This window comes from Aulonocara sp. 'chitande type north' Nkhata Bay, linkage group LG15, assembly GCF_057382095.1.
Source record: "Aulonocara sp. 'chitande type north' Nkhata Bay isolate Kocher_YH1m ecotype deep benthic linkage group LG15, A_spYH_male_GT1.1, whole genome shotgun sequence".
NCBI lineage: Eukaryota > Metazoa > Chordata > Actinopteri > Cichliformes > Cichlidae > Aulonocara > Aulonocara sp. 'chitande type north' Nkhata Bay.
This window is the reverse complement of record NC_141358.1, coordinates 30,755,847-30,780,715: the sequence shown is the minus strand read 5'-3', so window position 1 is coordinate 30,780,715 and position 24,869 is coordinate 30,755,847. Positions and strand designations below refer to the sequence as shown.

At 38.9% G+C, this 24,869-nt stretch overlaps 2 protein-coding genes across 3 annotated transcripts; one reads left to right on the top strand and one right to left on the bottom strand.

Moving 5' to 3' along the window:
• On the bottom strand, window positions 1-15,012 carry ppil4 (peptidylprolyl isomerase (cyclophilin)-like 4). Of its 2 annotated transcripts, none has more exons than XM_086262860.1 (13): window positions 14,961-15,012; window positions 14,149-14,216; window positions 12,606-12,670; window positions 12,404-12,521; window positions 12,028-12,170; window positions 11,784-11,880; window positions 10,915-11,031; window positions 10,676-10,800; window positions 10,496-10,562; window positions 5,285-5,396; window positions 5,031-5,127; window positions 4,691-4,823; window positions 1-429 (listed from the first exon to the last, which is right to left on the bottom strand). In XM_086262860.1, the coding sequence occupies exons 3-13, from the start codon at window positions 12,656-12,658 to the stop codon at window positions 229-231; spliced, it is 1,263 nt and encodes a 420-aa protein (XP_086118986.1). In that variant the 5' UTR covers window positions 12,659-12,670; window positions 14,149-14,216; window positions 14,961-15,012; the 3' UTR covers window positions 1-228. The 2 variants fall into 2 exon arrangements, with proteins under 2 accessions (XP_086118986.1, XP_086118985.1); XM_086262859.1 differs by lacking the exon at window positions 14,961-15,012 and adding an exon at window positions 14,482-14,870.
• ginm1 (glycoprotein integral membrane 1) lies at window positions 14,456-24,561 on the top strand. The gene is made up of 8 exons (XM_086262861.1): window positions 14,456-14,746; window positions 16,913-16,984; window positions 17,091-17,190; window positions 18,209-18,363; window positions 20,068-20,227; window positions 20,338-20,567; window positions 20,984-21,147; window positions 21,775-24,561. The coding sequence occupies exons 1-8, from the start codon at window positions 14,657-14,659 to the stop codon at window positions 21,878-21,880; spliced, it is 1,077 nt and encodes a 358-aa protein (XP_086118987.1). The 5' UTR covers window positions 14,456-14,656; the 3' UTR covers window positions 21,881-24,561.
• Window positions 24,562-24,869: the final 308 nt, after the last annotated feature.

Below are 24,869 nucleotides of genomic sequence, written 5' to 3'. Positions count from 1 at the left end.
AACCTCGTTACAGTGAACTTTTAATGCACATATAAAAAAAACATTTCTTAGTGGCGATCTAGACGACGTGACAAAAACCTGACAATCACCCGACTAGTTCCCTAAAAGTCAAGATCAAGTGATTTAAGAGGAAGTTTAAGATGATGAATATTCAGACATTTCATGATGATCACAGTTCAGTGGCTGTGGTCCAAATACATATATATCTCATTCGTCCTCTGTCCTCCCTCATCTGTATCTACTCTTCTCCTTGTCCTTGGACCTCTTGGGAGAGCGACTGCGGCTCCTGTCCCTGTGGCCTTTATCGTGCCCCTCTTTCCCATGTTTGACCCGGGACTTGCTGTGCTTGTGGTCCCTGTCTCTGGAGCGAGATCGTGAGCGTGAACGCTGGCGGCCTCCCTTTCTGTCCCGCCTGCCCTCCTCACTGTCCTGGAAAAGAAGGAGAGGCAGAGTATGTTCAGTAAAGCAGCTCGTCTTTAAGTCCATAAAGAGAAAGCTACAAAAAATGTTCTCTTCTCTCTTTTGGTTACTGGTATTTAATATATTTTCATCAGTACACAATTGTAGGATTTGCATACGTATGGAACAATAAGCTCTATTATTACCCGGTTTCCAGCGTGTTGCACAAAGCATCCTGAGGGTGGTTTGCAGCCTTAATGCTGCTAGGCTAGCAATCAGCTCATAAACTGTTTCAGTTTCAGGAGATTCTGAAGGCGTGTGTCATGCAGGAAATAAATTTGCAGTAACTGAAAATGACGTCAGTCAGCCAAGAGTTATGTTCAACTTGTAAGCCTGAGAACAAGGATCAGTCAAAAGGATTGACACAAGATAAGACCTGACAGATAACGCACAGGAACAAATTTCATGTTTCGCTTTTTCAAGGTAAAAGTTGCTACTTTCCCCTCGGACCCATGGCATCTCTGGGAAATGAGTGTTTCTCAGGCACTCGGGAAAATATTTTCCAAGAATCTTATTTTGTCTTCGTTTTTCAGGTAGGGCTGGATTTATTCATGCACGAGCCGTTTTTGTTTATCCGAAGTTCAGACATAACAGGAAAATGCAGGTTTCTCTCAAATAAAGTAAACGACTAATTATTTACTGTCGGCGGGCAGGAAGTCCTGCAAGGACTCCTTCTGATCCAGAAAAATCCCAATAATATGACCTTTAAGTTAACCTTTTACATACACTGAGGCTATTTATGACATGACTGAAAGATCCACATATTGTCTGACACTATTATACATTAGACACAAGTTCAAGAGCCAAAAAAATTGCAAGTCATGCAGTAAAACATTTATATTTACAACATGACTGATCAATGTCACGTTACAAAAACAACAGTGTATTTCTTTTCTTTTAAAAATGACCATAAATGTTTGAGTGTTAGCATTTACTGCTATACTTGAACATGAGTAGAGCAGTTACACAAATGCAATGATATAAATATTGCAATGAATTCTGTCCTGACTGGTTTCACTCCACATCCAAAGTTGTAAAAAAAATAAAAACAACCAATCTATTCCATTCTTTTCCCTGTGGAGGTGTTGATACACTGGGCTCTTTTCTAGGCAAAAGAGCCTAGAAAAGAAGATCTTAGGAGAATAATTAAAAGTAAATACTGACTGGACAAATGTATAATTAACCAAAGAAACAAGGAAACACATCACATGATAAGCTGGGGCTATCTTGACATCTGATACCATCTGTGAAAAACATGCTGACTATTAAATTCCATATGATGCAGCTGAACATGTGACACACATGTTTTTGTGGAGTCATTGCAGAAATGAGAACAAACGGTTTTTAACACAATCAACAGACTGTCCACAATGTGCTGGTTCTACACACTGACAGATGGTTTTAATGGAAACGAGGAAACTCCAGATATCAAAGGTCAGTGTGTAAACAATGGAGTCGATCACTTCATAACCTAATTAGGCAGCCAGCCAGGTAACTCCTCGCCTGTAAACACAGACGCTGTAAAACACAGACGCTGTAAAACACACTCAGGGACGGTTGTAACTGACGGCGAGCCCATCACCTAACGAGGCAGATTTCTGTCAAACATTTATATTCAACTGTGTGTGTTGTGTGTATAGACCTAGACTAAATAGGGCTCAGTGATGCACTGTGATTGCAGCTCTGTATAACAAAGGAAATAACTCAGTGAACACAGTATAATTATTTCAGACCCTAAATCAGGGATGTCCAACTCCAGGCCTCAAGGGTTGGCGTCCTGCAGGTGTGTTGTCCCTGGGTCAACACACCTGAATCAAATGATTAGTTCATTATCAGGCCTCTGGAGAACGTCAAGACATGTTGAGGAGGTAAATTAGCCATTTAAATCAACTGTATTGGTTCAAGGACGCATTTAAAACCTACAGGACCTTGAGGCCTGGAGTTGGACACCGCTGATCCGAAAAATCAATACTGGTTCAGTCTTTTGCCAAGTGAACTGTAATGATCTTTGACCTTTAACATGTTATCTGAGGCTCGTATAATGAGATGTACCTCTTGTGTTTTTTACAGTTTCTCAGAGCATTGCTGGGAGGTCCGATCTCTGAATCACTGACAACTGTCTTTTCCACTTGTGAATAATCCATCTTATTGTCCATGGTGGAATTCAAATTGTTGGGAATGACCTTATAACCTTTCCCAGACCGGCTTCTCTAAAACCGTCACCGATATCTTTCCTCTGTGGTGCGGTGATAACATTCTCTTGAACAGTTCAGTCCCACACACAACCAAAACCTCTGCTGTTACAGAGGTGCTCGAATCGTCTGATCATTAGTTAAACAAGTGCAACACATTTTCAGGACCTGACTGCTGCTTACTCTCTTACACATCTCCTTCATTGTTATTATGGTAGCTGGATGTGACATGGGCAGTAGAGCTTGTGATTACAAGCTTCTAAACTATTTAGAAGACTTTTCTAAATATTAATATATTTACTGTGTATAACAATATAGACTGACTATTTATAATCCATGTAGCCCACCTTTTCTATAAGTAGAAATCAACTTATTGGAGGTACTTTGGTTGAGTGAGTGGGAGATGTGCAACTATTTTCTTGATCAATTACTTTCATCACTGATATATCAGAGTGTCTGTTTTCTTTTTGAAAAAGTCAGAACCTGTACCAGGTTAAAGCAGTTATATGTGCACAAGAAATAACATGATAATAACTGTATGTTAATTAAAACGATCCAGTTAGTCTTTAATAAAGGTGAAGTGTCACCTCATGTAGAGGCACGCATCTGCCTCTGCCTCCGTTTCATGGTAATATTCTTTTACTACTCCAAGTGTTACCAGCACAAGTACTGATGATAACTCTTAGAACACGTAATACCTTCATCTGCTGTGTGAAATTTATATTTCTATAATGATACAAAATACAGCAGCTAGTATGACTAACTCTCTTTACCACTGGGTTAAGATGGTTTAATCCCTCAGAAAATTCAACATGAATTTATAGCTAAAGAAGTTATGCTCTACTTTAACATGAACCGTGCTGCCACTCTTTAAAACAAAGGAAAACAAAAAAAGAAAAGAAACTATGACCGGGACATGCTTTTTATGAATATAACTGTGTAGGACTGTGATCCTTCACAGATGATGATCAAAGATGCCAAAACCAGAGTTATGTAGGTTGCCACAGGACAGCATCCTGTCCCCACCGCGCAGAAAGTCAAATATTCAAAATTCAGGACTAGTGACTCACAGTTACCTCGGTTTGATTCTGAAATGAGCACCTGCCTGACTGGAAGTGATACTTTGATGCTAGCATATTTTTCTCAAACAGCACGACACCTATAAGGGCACTGCACGTGGACAAACTGTGCTGTCACTAAAGGGAACTAAATATTAGAATAGTTTACCCGTGGCAATAAAGGAGCACTCCACATACTGTTAAAAGCTTATCCTAAACATTGGCAAACCACATCTGTGACCACTTTTAACTCATTTGTGTCTATTCATGCTTTTTGTTTTCGCCATATATCTCTATGGTTTTTTGTTTATTATAAAGTTTAATGCAACCTGCTCCGAGACTGCAGTTGTAAATGAGCAGTTTTCCGATGATCTGACATGATTACACTTTGTGTTTGGTATACTGATGTTCATTACCATGTGTTACCCTGTTAAATAAGTGGAAAAATGGAGTGTTGTCATTGTCTTCTGACCTTTGACACCAACAAGGCATTTTTACACAGACAACTGCATATCAGTGTATATGTCTCGATGCATGCTCAGTCATCCAGATAAGTAAATCAAAAGGTTGCTTCTGTGATCAATGTATACTCTCCGTTTTTTTGGAACATTCTCAGTAAACCCAAGAGACTATTTTGTGGAAACATCCCAGTAGACCAGCAGTTTCTGAAATACTCAGACCAGCCCATTTGCCACATTCAAAGTCACTTTAACAATTCCCATTCTAATGCTCAGTTTGAACTTCAGTAGGTCATCTTGTTAATGTCTAAATGCATTAAGTTGCTGTTGTGTGATTTGAACATAATTAAATAACACAAAGATAAATATTTGTGTTACTGGACAGTTAAAAGGCGTACCTAATGAAGTGGCTCGCATGTCTTTAGGTGCATCACTAACAGAATTAAAAACACTTCTAAAACAATTCTTACTGATCAGCGAGCAAAGAAAAAAATGTTATGTCATGTCATGGACTGACTATTACCTTGCGCTTTTTGGACTTCCTGCTGTCCTCATCATCTGAATGATGATGGTGCCTCTTCTCTTTATGTTTCTTCTCAGAATGCCGATGACTCGGTGCCTCCTCTTCTTCCTCGATTATCAGGTTGTACTTGGAACTTTTACCTGAGTTATGGAAATCTCCAGGAAGTTGAGACAGTCAGTTCTGAAAGCTCTGCCAACTCAAACCAGGAAAAGAAAAGGAAAAAACAAAAAACAAACAAAAAAAGCACACAGCAGCTGGCATGTACTGCAGAATGATATGTTGTGGCACGAAGTGGAAAAGCTGGAAAACTCAATCCCAGCCTATTGACGCACAAGGATACTCTTGTTTTGGCTTCACCTGATCCTTGAGAGCCAGTTTGGATCGATTCTCTACATCCTTCTCATAAGCTTTGAAGTCGTCTTTAGTGTATTTCCCCCCTAGGAAACGGAGAAAGCAGTGAAGGTCACAGCTAATGAAAAGGTGTGGTAATACAAAGGGAGAACAACACCACTAATGACAGAAACTTTGGTGTAACTGGTGCACTTTAAACAACATAAACTAACATGCAAACCACAAAGCCTTCAGCTTCATTACCTTTCCCTTTCCATTTGATCTTTGCAACTGATTGACTGAAGTCTACGTGAATGCGTCTGTCGTCAATGAGCACGTTGTCCATTTTGAAGTAAGCTTTCTCACAGTCTTCTTGCTGTGGAGAAAACCCCCCCCCCCACAGTAAATCTAAGGAGCTTGGAAAGAAAAGCGTCTGGACTTCTTTAAGTTGCTTGAAGACATTTCACCTCTCATCCGAGAAGCTTCTTCAGTTAAAAAAAACAAAACAAAAAAAAAAAAAAACTGGTAGTAAAGCTGCTCGATAATGGTAAAAGTTGTAGTCCTGATTACTTTGCTCAACATTATAATTTAGGTTATATAACATAGCACTTTACATAGCCTCTGTAGAAATTATCCACACCCTCACTTATCTTAACTGCACTACTGTATAGCTCTGTGTAAATAATCATTCTGTACATACGATAATTTTTAATCCTACAACTGTTTACAACTTGCATAGTTCCCATTTCTGTATAGCTGTATATCTCAGATTCTGTAAAGTTATTTATGTCATATTCTGTATAGTTTTTCATATATATATCCTTATACTTATAGTTATAGAATATTCACAACATACTTCATACCGTGTACATTCTAACATACCATAATAGACCCATTTCTGTAATATACTTACATATCTATATTATTGCTAATATATATTGTAATATATCTATATCACTAAAGCACTTCTGGATGGATGCAAACTGCATTTCGTTGCCCTGTACCTGTGCATGTGCAATGACAATAAAGTTGAATTCTATTCTATAACACACATTAAACTGAAAACCCCCTCCCACCAGGACGTTTGCATATGCAGACCAAATGGCAACGTCTACCAGCACCAAAGTGACAAAAACTGTAGTTCCTCTTATGGCCTCTTGAGGCTAACTTCAAAAGCAAGTTATTCTCCACAGACTGCAGTAATGCTATTTGGTACAAACATCTTGGCCTATAGACAGTTTTCAGTTTCATAACAGCTTTGCAGTGGGCGTTTCTGTAGGAATTAAGCCACCTCTGCTAATTCTGAACTCGTCTTCTCCAGTGTGTTTGTGCTGTTGTAGCATTATTAATGAATTTATCTGACAAAGCAATACATCTCATTGGGTGATTCAAGTGGTATAAAAGGTTTGTGGTTCAGTTTTGGTGACTGAACTTTTAGTATTTTATATTGTGTGCACTGAATGTAAACAGACACACTAATATATAGATGCCACTTGATAACCAAGCTAGCTAGCATAAGCTGTTAATACGTTTTGGCCTAAATATGGACACGTCTGGCTCCAAAATACATGCAAGAGCAAACCACTAATACTAAAGCTTCAATATGAATAGTCCAAAAACATCTGTGCATGTCGTTGACAGTCATGCAGGAATTAATGCGTCATCAATCATGTGAAACAAGAATCAAGATCGAGTTTTGATAAAACGTTAAGTTACTGGAAACTGAAACCAAAAGACAGCAGTAATCTGTTATATTTATGATATTTTCAGCGTTTAAAAAGCAAAAATATGCTTTTCCAAAAATAAGAAAAGAAAAAACAGATGTTCTCAACATTAATGAACTAAGCAAACAGTAAGAAACCCTCTAAACAACAGCAAGGTTTTCCAATAAGAACCATTATCAGTGCCTACTATCAGATATCCAAGAAGAAGAAAAGACCTTGAGGAGAATTTGACATTAAGTGCCAAACTCCTTAAATAAGAATGACAGGCAAAGGTATCCTCCCTACTGACAGAGATTACATGGCACGAAACCTCTCTGCTAATCATAAGGGAAAACCCCTTGGCTGGGACTCACACCATGTAGCACTACCAATGAATATTTAAACTTTCATTAATCAGAAATCAAGAATTAGGGAACATATACATGGACATCAGCTGAACAGCTGAAGTAAACAACACAGGCCTGCATTTGTTTTTTTGCTTTTATAAAAAAAAAATTTGGTTCTAACTTTTAAGCCATTTTATATTTGTATAAATGAATGGTAACAATACAGTATAAGTTACATACATTAGCAATAACAGCTGGGGTGTCAAATTGAATTACAGATCACAACAGGGCCCAGACGTAGTACTGTATGTAATTTGCTAACATGCTTGAATCAAGAAGCATCCTGGATTTCTATTGCTGCATATCCCATTATGTCTTCTTACATACAGGGGGTGCAGAATTATTAGGCAAATGAGTATTTTGTCCACATCATCTTTTTCATGCATGTTGTCCTACTCCAAGCTGTATAGGCTCGAAAGCCTACTACCAATTAAGCATATTAGGTGATGTGCATCTCTGTAATGAGAAGGGGTGTGGTCTAATGACATCAACAACCTATATCAGGTGTGCATAATTATTAGGCAACGTCCTTTCCTTTGGCAAAATGGGTCAAAAGAAGGACTTGACAGGCCCCGAAAAGTCAAAAATAGTGAGATATCTTGCAGAGGGATGCAGCAGTCTCAAAATTGCAAAGCTTCTGAAGCGTGATCATCATTTGGCCATATTTCAGAGCTGCAACATCACTGGAGTGCCCAAAAGCACAAGGTGTGCAATACTCAGAGACATGGCCAAGGTAAGAAAGGCTGAAAGACGACCACCACTGAACAAGACACACAAGCTGAAACGTCAAGACTGGGCCAAGAAATATCTCAAGACTGATTTTTCTAAGGTTTTATGGACTGATGAAATGAGAGTGAGTCTTGATGGGCCAGATGGATGGGCCCGTGGCTGGATTGGTAAAGGGCAGAGAGCTCCAGTCCGACTCAGACGCCAGCAAGGTGGAGGTGGAGTACTGGTTTGGGCTGGTATCATCAAAGATGAGCTTGTGGGGCCTTTTCGGGTTGAGGATGGAGTCAAGCTCAACTCCCAGTCCTACTGCCAGTTTCTGGAAGACACCTTCTTCAAGCAGTGGTACAGGAAGAAGTCTGCATCCTTCAAGAAAAACATGATTTTCATGCAGGACAATGCTCCATCACACGCGTCCAAGTACTCCACAGCGTGGCTGGCAAGAAAGGGTATAAAAGAAGAAAAACTAATGACATGGCCACCTTGTTCACCTGATCTGAACCCCATTGAGAACCTGTGGTCCATCATCAAATGTGAGATTTACAAGGAGGGAAAACAGTACACCTCTCTGAACAGTGTCTGGGAGGCTGTGGTTGCTGCTGCACGCAATGTTGATGGTGAACAGATCAAAACACTGACAGAATCCATGGATGGCAGGCTTTTGAGTGTCCTTGCAAAGAAAGGTGGCTATATTGGTCACTGATTTGTTTTTGTTTTGTTTTTGAATGTCAGAAATGTATATTTGTGAATGTGGAGATGTTATATTGTTTCACTGGTAAAAATAAATAATTGAAATGGGTATATATTTGTTTTTTGTTAAGTTGCCTAATAATTATGCACAGTAATAGTCACCTGCACACACAGATATCCCCCTAAAATAGCTAAAACTAAAAACAAACTAAAAACTACTTCCAAAAACATTCAGCTTTGATATTAATGAGTTTTTTGGGTTCATTGAGAACATGGTTGTTGTTCAATAATGAAATTATTCCTCAAAAATACAACTTGCCTAATAATTCTGCACTCCCTGTATAAGCTGATCCACATAAAGGTCTCAACAGCTGGTGATAAACTTCCCAGTAAATTATAAAAATACAATTTAGTGTTTCCTGTCTATTAAGATCCGCATACTTTTGCACGTTTTACAGATGAGCCAAACATTTCCCTGCTGCTTAAACCTAACAGAGGATAGATTTAGGCCTGGAATAGTTCATTAACCAGAGAAGCGGTATTAACGGCAGAGCTCACAATTCAACTCTGCTCCAGTGAGTGCAGACCTGAAGACCTGTTTGGAAATATTTTGTTGTAATGAATTTACTGGTGATAAAAAACAGGATAAAACAGTAAAAGTAAAAAAGAAAAATATTCTACCCAAGTAGTGTGGGCTCAAGTCTCTTAATATAGTTAGATAAAGACCTAACAATATTAGAAAGAAACCTCAATAATCACACAAGCAAGCACTTGGTGACAGTGGGAAGAAAAATATCACTTTTAACAGGAAGAAACCATCCCACTGAGTGAACGTCAGAGGAACCCTACTGATCGTTTGATCATTATTTACACTGAGGTAGATAACTGCTGTTCCATATTTTTAAAGCAGAGCTCGCTCAAAGTTTCAAATATACATTTGATGTACTTTAACATAATTCTTTTGTTTGTTTCATTTGCAATCTATATGCTTGTAGATCTTTTTAAAGACGCGCTTATGTTGCAATATATGTGACTCTACAATTAGCTATGCACTGCCTTGCATTGTTTTGCCCTCTTGTGGACGAATGCTAACCCAAATAATTTGAACCTGTTTTGTTTTTTTAAATGAAACATGATTGAAACGCCTCTGAAAGCTCCAGCGGTGTGCATGCAGGTGTTGGGATGTTCTGAGGCCAAGTGCACTCAATCAATAATTCACCATAGTCAGTGAAAAAACTAATAGTCCATGATTGTGTTCTTCGTTATCTTCTGATGGTGTAGATTTACGAGTTTACCACAGGGAGTTGCCCTTTTAATAGTTATAAGTCATTACCAGTCATAACCTGGGGCAAATTCCACAAAATCAAAGTTTTATGGTTTTTATTTTCACAATGTATAGCAGGCTGACAGCACCTTCATGATAAACACAGTCTTATATCGTGGGTTTAGTTCTCACTTCTCTATGATACAGACTCCACTGAGGCACGGCATGACAACAACATGTCACTATAAGAACATGACTGATTTCCATTACTCCTGACCAGGGTTTTCCCATCTATCACTTTCACTAAATTTATTGTATTTACTCTACTGATACTGATAGATATGCTTCCCCATTCTGCACATATGTATCACACAAAGGACAGTGAAACATGGAAGACTGTTAAAGATATACTGGTTGTGTCATGCAAACTGAAATGCCAAATGTGTACACACAAACATGTCATTAGGGACATGTTAATCAGTAAGCTAACCAGGCTAATCGTGCCCTGGCTCAAGCTCATGACACCAAAACAGATCATCACGATATCTCTAAAAACTATAAATAGAGTAAACATAATGCACTGATTATATTATTATTATTATTATTATTATAGGGGAAAAAAGTGTTTCCTTAAATCTAGAACTTTTTCTTTAAACTGTCATCACTGCAGTATACACACACTTACCTTTTCAAACTCTATAAAAGCATAACAGAGGGAGTCTCCAGTTTTCCAGTCTCTGATGATCTCACAGCTACACAGAACAAAGGATTATTTGAAGAAGACAATATAGAACCAAGGCAAAATATAATAAATAGAAATAACTGAAAAACAAGATACTTTGTAGTACTTGGAGTGAAGCGTCACCTTTTTATGCATCCAAAGCGAGAAAAAATGATTTCCAGGTCCTCATCTGTGGTCACTGGGTTCAGCTTGCACACAAACAGCACGTTTTCTGGAGGCTTCACATCTGCATCAGGGAGGTCGCCCACCTGGATGGATTTACAACAGAAGAGCTTGAGTATTTATTTTTTTGCATCTTCTTACACGCACTCTCTCACACACACACTTCAACATGAAGCTGAGAGCAGGTTTCCTTATCTTACCATCTCCAACAGGATAGCCTGAGTCTTGGCCTCTTTCTCCTTCAGCTTCTCCTCCAGTTCCTCGGCTCCTTTCCCATCTGTATCATCGACCACTTCATCTGCACCGATACGGCCACTCTGCACAGCCATGGCAGAAACATTTACTTACGGTACTGTACAGAAGTCATGCTAATTTCTTTAGATTTTGCTTCCAAGGTGCCAGACCTAATTTTTAAAGTGGTTTTTGAGCAATAGTTCTCCTGGCTTTCTGACAATTGTTCAAGTGTTTTTTGCATATTGGCTGCTTCTTTTACTGCAGTGTGTACAAGTACTACTTCTACACAATTCAGAAAGCATGTGCTTACAGCCATCTGTAAAACATGGCAAAGGCTCTGTCATGGTTTGGGGTTAAGTTTCAGCCAGTGGTGTTGGGGATCTTGTCAAAACTGATCGAATTATGAACGCAACAAAGTATCGTTCGATTCTGAAAAACCATCTGGAAAGGATCTGACTGGCAGCAGCTTAATTTTTCAGCATTACAATGATGTCAAACTCACTGCCATTGCAGTCGAAGCATACCTAGATAGAAAAACACACAACAGAACACTATCAGTCACGGATTGGACTCCGCAGGGCAGTGTGGGGTCATCTTGACAGAGAAGGCAGCCAACATCCAAAACAGAACATTGATGTCCATCAAGATCAATATTCTTTTAAACAACTTTAACAAGCAAGCTGCCTAAGAAAGTTCAGGATGTGTTAAAGAAGGTGTTTGACCTTTAAGCTTGTTAAAATTAGAATCGCAAATATGAGATAGATATCTTTTTTATCTTAGCTTTATGATCTTGCTATGAACATCTATCTAATTGAAGCTGCGGCCCTATACTCACATCCAGCTGCTCCTTGGTGGGTTCAGGCGATCGATCAGGCACCGGTAGGTCAGGAGGGTCATCGAACGGGTCGTCCAGGATCACTGTGTGGTTTATCCTACAGCAAAATGTAATAATAATAATAATGATGATAATAATAATAATATGCCCTGAGGTTTTTTTTTATTAAAGTAATAATGAACGCAGCATTAACATTATTCTTCAAGTTGATAAAACAAGTGCAATACAGTTTGTCTTGACTTGCCTGATATCTTGGAATGGGACAAAATCCTTGTCAACAAAGGCCTCATTGATTTTGTTCAGGACGTCCATGCCCTCAGTCACTTCCCCAAACACTGTATGAACTCCATCCAGATAGTCTAGGTTCTCGCCAGTGGTAATTAGAAACTAGGAAGAAACATACCTCTAGATATAGTATCTCATGTTAAACAATCTTGCAAAATATTATTTAAAATGTATTTATAATATATATTACATACAGATCTATGATTTCTGTATGAATGTTGAATATGTTTATAGATCATCTAATCTGGTCTAACCAACAGGGGATGAATAATAATGTATTTTTTCTGTGGTTACTGGTCTGAAAGCACTCAACACTGGGTGCTCATCTCATTCACCTGAGAGCCGTGCTGATCATTTCCATTGTTCACCATGGACACCGTCCCCTTCTTCTTGTGTTTAATGCGTGGCATTTTCTCCAGATCAAAAAAGCGTGCCTGGTCCCCATACAGTTTGCTAATAAGGCACAATGGAGAGCATCTTTATTTTTTATCCAACATCCTCAATCTGCTGCCCTCTTAAAAGACGGATAAGACTCACCTATACACAGATTCTCCTCCACGACCTGTGCCAGTAGGATCTCCAGCCTGCATGATGAAGTCTCTCTGGAAAGAAGATGAAGAGTTATGACATGTTACACATATAATGTGAAGAAAAAGACAGAAAAAGTGCAAAATCTTCATTAGAGTCTGAAAAAATATGGAGAAGATTACAGATGTTAAAAGTTTCTACTGAAAAGTCTACATACGATTAAATATATGAATAAAAATTGGCAGACGACACCCAAAGGCAAACGCCCGGTGGTCCAGCAGCATTAAAACCCTGACAATGGGTTTGCTTTACGCAGTGGCAGCACAACTAAATCAAGAAGAAGCTAAAATAACGGATGTCTGAATGAAATACTCTAACTGACAAACTGCTGCATGTGTCAATTTGATAGGTTTCTTTTAGACTTTGCTGCAGGCTGACAGCAGCAACTTTGTCTCTTTATAGCGGCAATACCTGGAGTACGCACAGGTGACTCTCGACGGAATGAGAAATGAAATTACTCCAGTTATTTTAAAACTTTAGCTACTACATTTTTCTCATTTAATTTTACAATATCAAATACAAATCTAATATGAAATTATACTCTGACGTTCAGGCTTCCAGTGATCCATCCATCTACTGCTTATTGGGGTTGCATGGGCAGCAGAGAAACCCAGACCTCCCACTCCTCGGCCACTAACTCCAGCTCATCCAAGGGAACAGTGAGGTTTTCTCAAACCCGCCAAGATATGATCTCTCTAGTGCAGGGTTGTCAAATATACGATCTGGCTTTGGAAAATGTGAAGAGGGGCATAAATTGTGGACTTTTAACTGTATTTTTCCTGCTTACAAAGACCTTCCCCATGGCCATTCATGCTACACCAAAGTAACTAACTGGCAGTTAGACATTTAAATGACAGAAAAGTTCTTCTTTTATTCATTATCTGCTATAGAAAGTAATTACAGGAGAGCCTCGTTAATGAGCTACCAGAACCTTGTTTTCTGTAATTTCACAGAAAAAACAAACAAACTTCAATTTACAAGAACAACATTTGTTTATCATGTAGAAAAACTGAGACGTACTGCATGCACGACCATGCAGGTGCTAGACAAGTGTAACTAGTAAACTGTTTGGGAGTATTTAGAGACTTGTCCTGCTGATAAAGGTGAGCCATGGAACATGGATAAAGTTCTGAGGACTATCTGTCTCAAGAAAGTTGTGGCTAACAAGCAAGGAGGTACTAAAAGGAAATTAAAATCTAGACTAATCAACAAGTCTGAACGCATGGGAACAAACTTAGCAGTAGAAACACCAACCTTCCTTTCTTGCACGGTAACGTCTACATGCTGGTTTGCCATTATGGCAACAATGCAGTTTCAATTGAATTTGAATTCTGCCATATTAACTTGTTACTGGGTCCAAATGCAACACCACTTACACCCAACTTCCGCTATTACTACATACCGTATTCTGGGTTGCTTGAGGTTTCCCAAAGAAAACCAAATTTGAACCATTCACTACCACATAAAGTTTATACAGGACATTTCGCTTTACCTGCACATTGTGGATGAGGCAGTAGTTGTAGTATTTTATCTTGCATAACTTCAGAAAGTTTAAGCAAGCTGGAAAAAGAGCACAGAGTCCAAGTTAAGCCAAAGTAATTATAATTAACTAAGTCTTTATTAACAGAGTATTTATAGCAACACGATGTATGGGTAACTTTGCACAACACCGGCTAATGTTACTAAAACGAATATGAAGCAAACATGCTAACGACGGTAGCTAGCAACCATTAATTCTGTAGTTTAACGTCCCAGTGAGTGACTCAACCAGCAGCCGCTTACAGAAATTAGCTACCACCAAGAGTAAGAATTTTTGTAGTCTTACTTTTAGGCCTTTCGTCTGTAAACAAATCGATCACAATATCGCCCAGACTCGTTTCAAGGAGCACCGCCATGCTGACGTTCCTCTTCTCGCGAGAAGAAAATCTGCGCCTGCGCAGTACATTTGCGTGCTCAATGTTTTTGTTTTAGCTGTCCTGCTGCTGGGAAGTGAACTCAAAATGGAAATGACGTGGTCGACAGTTTGTGTTCTATTACTTCTTTTTGTCTCAGCAACTCGCACAGAGTCGTCGAATAGACAACTGAATACGGTAAGAGCCACGGAGGCAGCAAATATATGGAGCTAACTTGATCATCATAGCATTAGCTTACTGAGAGTCCAGGGCCCTATTCCGGAAAGCAGGTTTAGCCAACAATTGAGGCTAAACCTGATGAGTGGAAATTCCCAAGTTTTTTTTTTTCTCCCAGAAAGAGAGTTAACGTAATCTCAGCCTCGGATACCTTGGAAACACTTTGTGAACTTACCTTGCTCACTAGCAAGTTTTAGTCAACCAAGTCGTCCTTCCACAGACTCCTCCCTTCCTGCAGCACCTGAACACATTTTTCAATTTCCTCATCCAAATAGCACATAGCAGAGCGAATTAATTTACAGAATTTTACATTTTACAAACACAGAAATCCTATTTACACGTTAGTTTACTGTTTTATGTACCCAGCATGAGTGCTTTTATAATCACTTAGTCGTCAACAACTGATACAGCGATTACGCGGATTTATTATCAACTCAGAATAAACTCTAAAGGCTAGTCTGCATCTTTCTAACTCTTGACTATTTCCCTGTAATAAAAAGGTTGACCGTTTTAATCAAATCTTTAGACACAGAACACGCTGATCAGTGATCAACCATATTTGTGTAATCGGTCACACTGATGGAAAAATGCCTGTCATAGTTGAGATCTTGGTGATGTGAATATGTGAGTGAAGAGGAGGCTGAAATGGTTTTGGTATTTTAAGAACTAAACCGATTTTAAAGTGACTTTTTAAAACGAGGCTGTAGAAAGTCTAACTATAATCTGATTACACATCATGTTGAAATGTGTTCACGGACTGAAATTCAGTCATTAAATGATATTAAAAAACATCCCACTGTCAACATCAGCAAACAGGTCTGCCTTGGAGTCAACTCGCACAGTGCATAAGGATCACAGATTCAGACTGGATCAAATCTGTATCCAATTCAGATCCAGCCATTTCCCATCTGGACCTGCTTTGGATCAGTTCACAGTGGCTTATTTTGTCCCAAATCCCACAATGCAAGTAAAATGTCTAATTCAGAATATAAAGAGCTCTTTAAAAACTTTGGCATATCTTATAACATGTTTGTCTTTAATGGTTAAAGTTTACATTCATAACAGATTTGAAAATTTGTCCTGCATTTTTCAAGTTGCATTCAAAACAGGTGCAACATGAACCCAATTAACTGTAACATGTCTGCTATGGCTGCAAGAGAGACAGTGAAAGCAAATATTAGTTCACATTATAAAGGGTTAAACTGGGGAACACTAAAAGGTTTTTTTGCAAATCTCATTAAGAAATGTTTTTTCATGGGAGAAATGATAAAATCCTCCATTCAATTTTTTAAGGTGGTTACAGCCGTTAAGTACATTCAAATATAAAACAGTGATTAACTCTCTGTAACTCTTTATTTACTTGTTGCCATAGTGAACCTGCTTCCTGCAATAGAGCACAGCTACTTGTCCGGAACTGTTTTTATCATCTAAGAAACATTTCTAAACTCAGGCTACTGGTGTCAAAGGCAGAACTTGAGATGATTATTCATGCTTTTATCTCTTCTCGTTTGGATTATTGTAACGGTCTTTTTACGTGTCTTAACAAATCAGCTCTGGATCGCCTTCAGTCTGTACAGAATGCAGCGGCAAGACTTTTAACTGGTACAAACAAGAGGTCACACATTACTCCAGTTTTGGCTTCTCTTCATTGGTTGCCTGTAAATTTTAGGGTTCATTTTAAAATTTTAGTTGTAACTTTTAGAGCTCTGCACGGTGAAGCTCCCCAGTATATCTCTGACCTGCTGAAACCTCATGCTTCATCCCGAGCACTTAGGTCTTCAGGTCAGAGGCTACTGGTGGTCCCACGTACTAGATTTAAAACACGTGGGGATCGGGCTTTTCAGGCACTGGCACCTAGGCTGTGGAACTCTCTGCTGTTGTCTTTACGCTGTCTAGACTCTACTGACTCCTTTAAAAAGCAGCTGAAGACATTTTTATACAAACGGGCTTTTAACTAATTTAATTAATTTTAACTTGTATGTCTGATCTTACTGTAAAGCACTTTGTGATTTTTACCTGTGAAATGTGCTATATAAATAAATTTTACTTACTTACTTACTTACTGTAAATTACAAGCATTGCAGTGTTAAACCTAATCCTTTCGTTTTTAATTACTGACCACCGTAGGAAAACATCCTAATCAATGTGACAGCGGGGACACTGGCAGACACACAGCTGCAAGACTCTAACAACTTACAGGTACTCTGTGTAAACTGCTCAGTAACCGAAGGTTTGTTTTCTGTAAGTATGAACTGCGACAATTAGTCGCCTTTTTGTTTTGTCTATTTTTTTTTTCTTTTTTCAGATAAATTTAAACATATCAGTGAGTGAAGAGCAGGTGCTGGTCAATGACGTCCCAGTGGAGCTGTCAGGGGTCACTAGGTTCAACTGCCAAGCGCTTCTCTGTGAGTTTTTCACACATTTATTCAAACCACTGTGGTTTTAATCAGGGGAAAGCACTTATCTCAGCTGGAAGAAAATATACTGTTCAAATGTTAGAAATGTAAATATTATTGTCAGTGTAAATTCAGTAGAGTTCAGTATTGTTTAATCAATCATGATTTCAAATGTATATCAGATTAGAGTAGTTTATTCTTATGCTTTTCCTTATTGTTTTTGTTAAAAAAGAAAAGAAAAACCACATGGTGGTTAATCACATTAAATAAAAGTGGTCTGAAACACTTTGGGAATGAACCAAGGGGCAAGCTCTATATAAGACAAATACAGATTATTTTGGTATTTGGTGAACTGTGAGTCATACTGTGATAGTCTAGTTAAATTCAATAAGAAAAATATGGATCTGGAAATGAACACAAGTCCACTTTAAAGTCAATTAACATTACAGTGATTGGAAAAGTCAGTGATAATGGACTTTTAGACAATCATAAATCACTAATGGTTTTTTAATGGACTACCCAACAGACAAACAGGTGCCTGGGTTCCACATTATGTTTCCTAATGTGAGTTTATCATTTTAAAAATGCCAAGTGATCAATAGGAAGACATTTTCCCATTAAGTAAGCATAGCTGAAAACCGTACTGCTGATTAAAGAAGCAATACATTTGAGCAGTTGAAGCAACAACTGAAAAAGCCTAAGTCTTCAGCTGGCAGCTTCATTAAAGTGTAACCATAAAACAGGAGAGATCAGAGACTGGCCAATAAAAGATGAAGATTCAGACATACAAATGAGCACAGACAGTGGGAAATGTGGCCTGTTCTGTTGAAGCTGCCAGTTGGAGCCCAAGAAGTAAAAATTCTTATATTCTTGCTCAGTTGTGCACAAGGTCCTCCCACCAGTCTTTTAGAGACTGGTTAGACCCAACTCCAGTTCTTGTTTTCAAGGGAAGTCTGTGGATTTCTTGACAGTGACATTTCAACCTCCAATTCCTCTAATTCTGCTACATTTTGTTTGTTTTTCTTAGTGGACAGTGTCAATGGGAGCAGTGAGTTTGAGTCTGGGGACATAGTGTCCACTGTTACCCGGGTGATGGTGAGCCAGAACAGGCTATACAGTGACTCAGAGGAGGTGGTGGCTCTTCAGGTCTTCAGTGAAGTGATAGAGATGGATGGCAAAGAGGTAAACACTAATTGTACAGCTCTCTGACAGAATCTCACAGTTTGTTTTTGTTTTTTTTTAATGTTAAGAATAACTCTGGAGTAAATATGACTGAAATTATCATGTGGGGACAAGCCTCTGTGGCTTTAAAGAGGTGGTGATTGCTTATACTAAACATGACCAGAGTTTAAAGCTGATGCTCTTAAAAACTTGCTTTCACATTCAAAAATCCAAAGTGAAACAGTTTATGTTCATGTAGCAACAGGAAATAGTGTTTCCTCATTTCTCCAGTACAGCCAAATCGGATGGACATAGCTTCCAGGTCTGACATGTGAACCATATGTGGAAATCCCAAAAGTTGATTCTGTTTATGTGGACGTAGCGTTTTCAGTGGGAGAAATGTTTTTTCACTCATCCAAGTGACTCCTTCAGTCTCAGCTGAACGCAGGTTTCCCCGACCTTATAAACAGCACATTTGCACAGTGACTGAAAGTAGCACCACTGAATGAACAATGGGCCCTGATATGGTTCTTTCTAACGGCCAGCAGGGGGCGGCAATTGTGGTGGCTAAAAGAAGTTTATAAAAGTCTCTCGAAAAATGTCCCTCGCTCTATGACCTCATTAAACACTTTGCCGACGATTATGATGCCAGTCATTAGTTTTGAGTCTTAGAGGATGCAACTTAGTGTTTATGTTGTAAATTATGGTCCCCTTTAACATGCACAAAAAGCAAACAAGCCAGACTTAGCTTCTTTTTTATGGGGGCGGGGAGTTCACTTGTGATTGACAGATCACTTTAGAATGAGCAGTCAGCCTTGCTTTAACTGTGAAATTTGGATAATGGTGACAACAGGGCTTTTTTTGACCCTATGCGACCCATATCCGATCACGGTTTGACAGTGTGAACAGCACAAATCCGATATTTTCAAATCCGATCTAGGTCACTTTCGCATGTGGTACTGAATCTGATACATATCTGATGTTTTAGAAAGCGACTGCTGTTTGAACGGTCATGTCGCATTAAATCCGTCTTCTACATCACTGACACAAGACAGACGCCAATTAACAGCGCTAAAGAAGACATCGCGAACGCTTGCTGGCCATCCAGTGAAACTGTTTGGAAGACAGCGTTGGAGAAACGTGAACATTTTATTTGTACTGCATAATCTGCAGATTCTGACAGAAATCTGCAACTATCCTTTGAAGCACCGCTCCTCTCTAAAACAGCAATAAGGATAATTATTAGGCCATATCTAAATAACAAAATAACTTTATAACTTAAAGCAAAATTGAGAAACGTAAAGTCCAAAACAAGTCTTTATATTAAGGGCCATCAGTCAAACAATACTGTTTGGTCTGGGTCTAAACAGTGCGTTGTGTGTGACGTCTTCTTTTGCACATGCGGGCCGCTTTGAGGGTTCACACTAGAGCGCGTTTGCTGTCATATTTTATTTGTAGTGTGAACAAGCAGACAAAAAATTCGGATTTGATCAAAAAATCAAATCCTTAATTGAGCATTAAGACCTTTAGTGTGAACGTAGCCATTGTGTACGGCATTCTAGAATTTGACTTGTCATTCAAGTCAAATTCCAAATGCATTGTGGGATGCGCCTTTTGAGTCTGATGACTCATCCATAAAATATGCATCAAAGAGGCAGCTTAAGTATGTTTATTTTAAAAAGTTGTTGCATTTTCCTTTTTGTTTTTTTTGTGTGTGTTATTCAGGTCCAGCAGCCTGACATGTGTGAGGTGAAAATACTGATGAGCCCAGACTTCCAGAAGCTGGCCCAGTTTACCAACATCTACCCCATTGGACACAGTGATATCTTTAGGGTTCCCAGAGAAAATGATGTGGTTGTCACAGATCCACCAAATTCTAGAAAAGGTTTGCTTTTTGTGTCCTAATTGTCAGTAAACTACTCATTAGCTGTCCAGTTTAGAATATTGGCTATTAATTAATATTTAATATTTTTCCTCCTGCACTTTTCAAATCAGATGAAGAGCAGCTGATCTCTCAGACCACAAGCCAGTATCCTCTGAAGCACACAGAGACCACCCGGGAAGAGATTGCATCCCCTGGAAAACTCCCAGAGACCCCCCTGCGTATGGATCCTGACCTCCTGTATGATGTCAGATATGATGATGAACTTGATTACACTTACCCGAGCCAGCCTGATCAGAATCAAATGGAAACTCCACCCAAGGAACTTATTTCTTCTTACTCTGTAAGTGCAAGTCTGCAGTAAGATCACACTCATTCCAAACAATACAGTCTGCTCCACAAGGAGTTTCATAGGGTCGGACTGAGGATAAACCAAGGCCAGTATAAAATACTGTAAATCACACAAAGCTACTCTTTGGAGTCACAGAGTAAAAACAGGGAGCCAGAGTCTCTACTATTAGGAAGATTAAAGTGAAAGATCTGAAAAAAAATGTCAAAGTTTGTAGTTATTTTATGTTATCAGGAGAAAATATTGAGTTATTTCCATCACAAACTACACAAAGTTAGCTATACAAAAAGAAATCCTGCAATCCAGCAGTTAAAAGCACATCATTTCCTCAATTTTGACACTTCTAGTCTTCACAAAGTGAGCACATTGTTTGAAAATTTCTTCCACAACAATTAACAATGTCTCCCCAGGCCATGTGTCAGTGGGTAGAGCAAGCCAGGGAGCGTCTGCGGCGCTTCTGTTCCGAATCCCTGCCTCTCTTCTTCCTGGTCATGTGGGTGGTCGTGATCGGCGTGGTCGGATCAGCCGTCATCGTCAAGATCTTAGATGTGTTTTTCCCAATTTGTGAACATAAGTGAGTTTGTTGCATAGATACAAGATGAATGTAGCTGTTGTCACCTATTGGTTTCTTTACTCTTTGGCTGCCGCCATATTTGTTTTCTGGAGGTGGGAGTCACCATATTTAGATGAAAGGGTGGCGTGCTGAGTTGCTAAAGAATGCAAGCTTGGTTAGGAAGCATTCATATTCATGTGCAGACATGCATATTGCTAACAGTTTAATGTAATGCTAGAATTTCACTCACCAGAAGAGAAGAGCAAACTTCTTGAACTGCCTCCTAACTTTAAACTTTCAAATTCAAATTATTGAGTTGCAGAAAAATTCCTGGCAGATGAGGCTGGTTCTGCTGAGTGTTTTTCCTTCCCCCTTTTGCCAAAGCGCTTGTTCATAGGGGTTATATGATTGTTGGGGTTTTCTGTTGTAGGATCTTTACCTTATAATACAAAGCGCCTTGAGGCAACTGTGATTGTGCACGCTATATAAATAAAATTCAACTGAATTTTTGGTGCTGACCTCAAGTGGTCATTAGATGAACTACAGTTCTTTTTGCATCAGCTTCATTTTTGGGACCCAGAGGTTGGGTCCCAAAAATTTTGACCCCCCCGTGATTACTTCCAACAAACTTTATTTTCTGTTTTACAGGCGCATTTTTAATGTAAACTCTGTCCCTGTGATGCCAGAGGATGAGAAGCACAATCTCCTGGAGAACATAGAAGTAGAAGCAGAGGAAGAAGAGAAGAAGCCTTGAATGAGGATCATCTTGACCGGCTCCTCCAGTTTGTTCCTATTTGTTGTTTAACCTGCGGTTTGGCATGGCCTGGTTTTGTTCTGATCTGTGAATCACCACAGCTTTTCCTGTCACTTTACTCTTTCATGGTCTTCGTGAATCTTTTCATCAGCCAACATAAGCTCATTTAATGTTAGCTTATATGAGTCCCTCAGAATGGAGATTAAAGTGAGAGATTTATGGTGCTGAATGTCATGATGCAATGAGATTAAAGTATGGAAGGCTTACGGTTACCTTACCAGAATCTGCTTTCAGCACATCATGCAGAGAATCTGCAACAGTGACCACTTTGGCTTTACCCACACCCAAAACATGTTTAGCTGTAATGCAGTTAACAAAAACAATGTCCAAGATTCAAGGGATTATCAGATGAGCTGAAGCTCTGCTTTTTGAGAAACACTTCGTTTTTGGTTGTTTTTTTTTTTAAGTCATTTTAGCTGAAGGTCAAAGGAAAAGACTGATACCGCTCTCCAGCTGCTGGTCTTGTTTAGATTTCTTTAAAGAAATCTGCCAAAATCTTTCTACAAGCAACCCTTCCTAACTGGCACCCATGTTGGAAGGTGTTTTGAAGCTCCCATCTAAATGAATGGTAAGACCCTCTCAATATTATTTATAATGTCCATCAGGACAAAAACTGGAAAAGGCCTTTTTGGTAATAACATGACATAACAGCTCTTATATAAACTCAAACCATTCAAAGTTTACTCTCTTTCCTTTGCTTCGGTAAAACTAACTGTTAGCTGCAAGGCTAACGTGATCAACCCAGTTTCCTGATGGCAGAGCTGTGCAGACACAGTGTATAGGGCATAAATACAAATGATTACATTAACATAAGTCATTGAAATTTCACCACCAGGGAGCAGTGTTTTATCAGTGGGTGTTTAGAAATGTTTTTGAATGTAAGCTTCTTTACTTCTATTTGGTAATTCTATTTCTGCCATATCCCTGATTCCGCAAGTAGCTTTGCTTTTCCCGGTATGATATTGTTGATAAGAATGTGCTCCTAATGACTTGCCTGGTTGGCTCACTGCACCATCTTGTGGTACAAATTGGTATTACACAAAAGTATAACCTTTAGCCTTTGTATCAGATCTGCTCCAAAGCTCAAGACCAAAGCAGTTTGATATGGTCTACATCCTCAGAACTGTTACTAAATGGACCATTTATCCTGTTTAGTTCAAGTTTACGTATCACTAAAAGTTTGCAGCGCAGAATAAAAAGCTAGATGCTGTGGGGTTAACCTATAAATATGGACAAACTGAGAATTTTAGAACCAGAACCAAACACTTCAGAGTTCCCTTAAAAAAAACTTTGTGTATGTAGCAGTTCTTTGTTTTTTCTCCAAAATCATTCACCTACAGCTGGAAAAAATGAAGACAGCTCTAAATGCATTAAATGTATTTAAAAGTAAACAGAGGCAAAGACACTTGCTTAAATCTGTTGAAATGTCTAAAAAGACAAAGCTAAGCAGATTACTGCGTCAGAGTTTCTGTTCTGTCGCTACTAAAAAACATCTTCCTTTGACTCGACATTACTGACGTTCATCTGTTAATTGTCTTTTTTTTTTTTTTCACTGTGCCTCAGTTTTTGTTTTTTATAAGGATTCTATCATGAGAAGGATTACTATGTGGTCTACTTTAATCAGTATTGTTTGTGGCTTCCTGTTACTAATATTGTAGAATGTCCGTGAAGCTGTTCAGAATGTCTATGCACCTTCTCTATATATATAAACTACGAGCGGACTGATACAGTCCAAGACTGAAACACAATTCTTGTTCAAAGAACGAATCTGCATGTCCTCACTATCACTTCAGTGGCCTGTGCTACAAAGTAGCTGTTCTTTTCTGAACTTGGGCTAAGCGACGCCACAATCTGACTAAGCAGTCACACAAAGGTGGTTATCAACTGCAGAAGTTACCCCCAGTTTCCCATCTATCCATGTGTGCGTTCACATAACAGAGGAAGTGCTGATCTCAAACATTACCTGCTCCAGAGCAGGTTAAATGTTCAGCAGGTTTAGTTGACCTTGCGAAGCTTTAATCATGCTTTGCAGTGCAGCCCTCTCTGATGTTTGGCAGCTCTAGGTGTGAAGGATCAAACGGCTCAACAGGCTGTCGGTGAAAAACCTGCGTTTTCATTCATCATAAATTCACAAACCACATTTTCTCTTTTCATTGGGTTTTTTTGTTTGTTTTTATGTGCGAGGGTGTTATTTTAATATTGGTCATGCTTTTTCAAAGACATCCCAAAAGATCAGCTTGTGATGTCATGATTTTCTCTCCCTAGGGCTCAGTTAAACTGCAGTATGCATGATATACTGCGTACAACGAAAAGGTGCATGCATAGTGTAGCTAGTGACTAGAGTTTGCTGCTCCATCAACAAGTTTTCCATTAAAAATAGGAAAGTGCATGATGACTTAAAACAGTGTTGGAATCTGCCTCAAGTTGTGCAACAGAATGCTGTACGCAACACCTAGTTGGTTCAGAGTTAAACAACAAATGTTTTAATTTGGTCTTTGATACATCAGCGTGATATCTTTTTTTGGCATCTGTGTGCATACATTGTATGAATTACAGCTGGACTGTGTATTTGGGTCAGAAATCATGCTAATTAAAAGCTTTCCTTACAACCATCACATGGATATATTGTCTGATAATTGTCTTTGTATGTTGGGTGATCATACTGTGTTACTGTACAGACTAATGATCAAGTGTTATACTGGCACGTAATGTCTACCTTGCGGAGTGACCATGCACCCCTATACACCAAGCATCATGGAAGAGCTCAGAGTACAACCATAAAACTAAAAGCAAACTCAGTGTAGCTCCATTTTACAGGTGGAGGACACTGACATTTTCCCCTCATATTTTCTGACCGTTTTTTCCCTAATTTTGCATTAAGCTGTGGTCATTGACACTACTGGTGGAATGATGTAATACATGCATCCTA

Coding starts and splice junctions, on each gene's coding strand:
- ppil4 (XM_086262859.1), bottom strand. CDS start 14,551: ATGGCGGTGCTCCTTGAAACGAGTCTGGGCGATATTGTGATCGATTTG. Junction 12,671..14,148: donor GCCTCATCCACAATGTGCAG/GTAAAGCGAAAT, acceptor TCTTCTTTCCAG/AGAGACTTCATCATGCAGGC. Junction 12,522..12,605: donor GGAGGAGAATCTGTGTATAG/GTGAGTCTTATC, acceptor GTGCCTTATTAG/CAAACTGTATGGGGACCAGG.
- ginm1 (XM_086262861.1), top strand. CDS start 14,657: ATGGAAATGACGTGGTCGACAGTTTGTGTTCTATTACTTCTTTTTGTC. Junction 17,191..18,208: donor CAACTGCCAAGCGCTTCTCT/GTGAGTTTTTCA, acceptor TGTTTTTCTTAG/TGGACAGTGTCAATGGGAGC. Junction 20,568..20,983: donor AACTTATTTCTTCTTACTCT/GTAAGTGCAAGT, acceptor ATGTCTCCCCAG/GCCATGTGTCAGTGGGTAGA.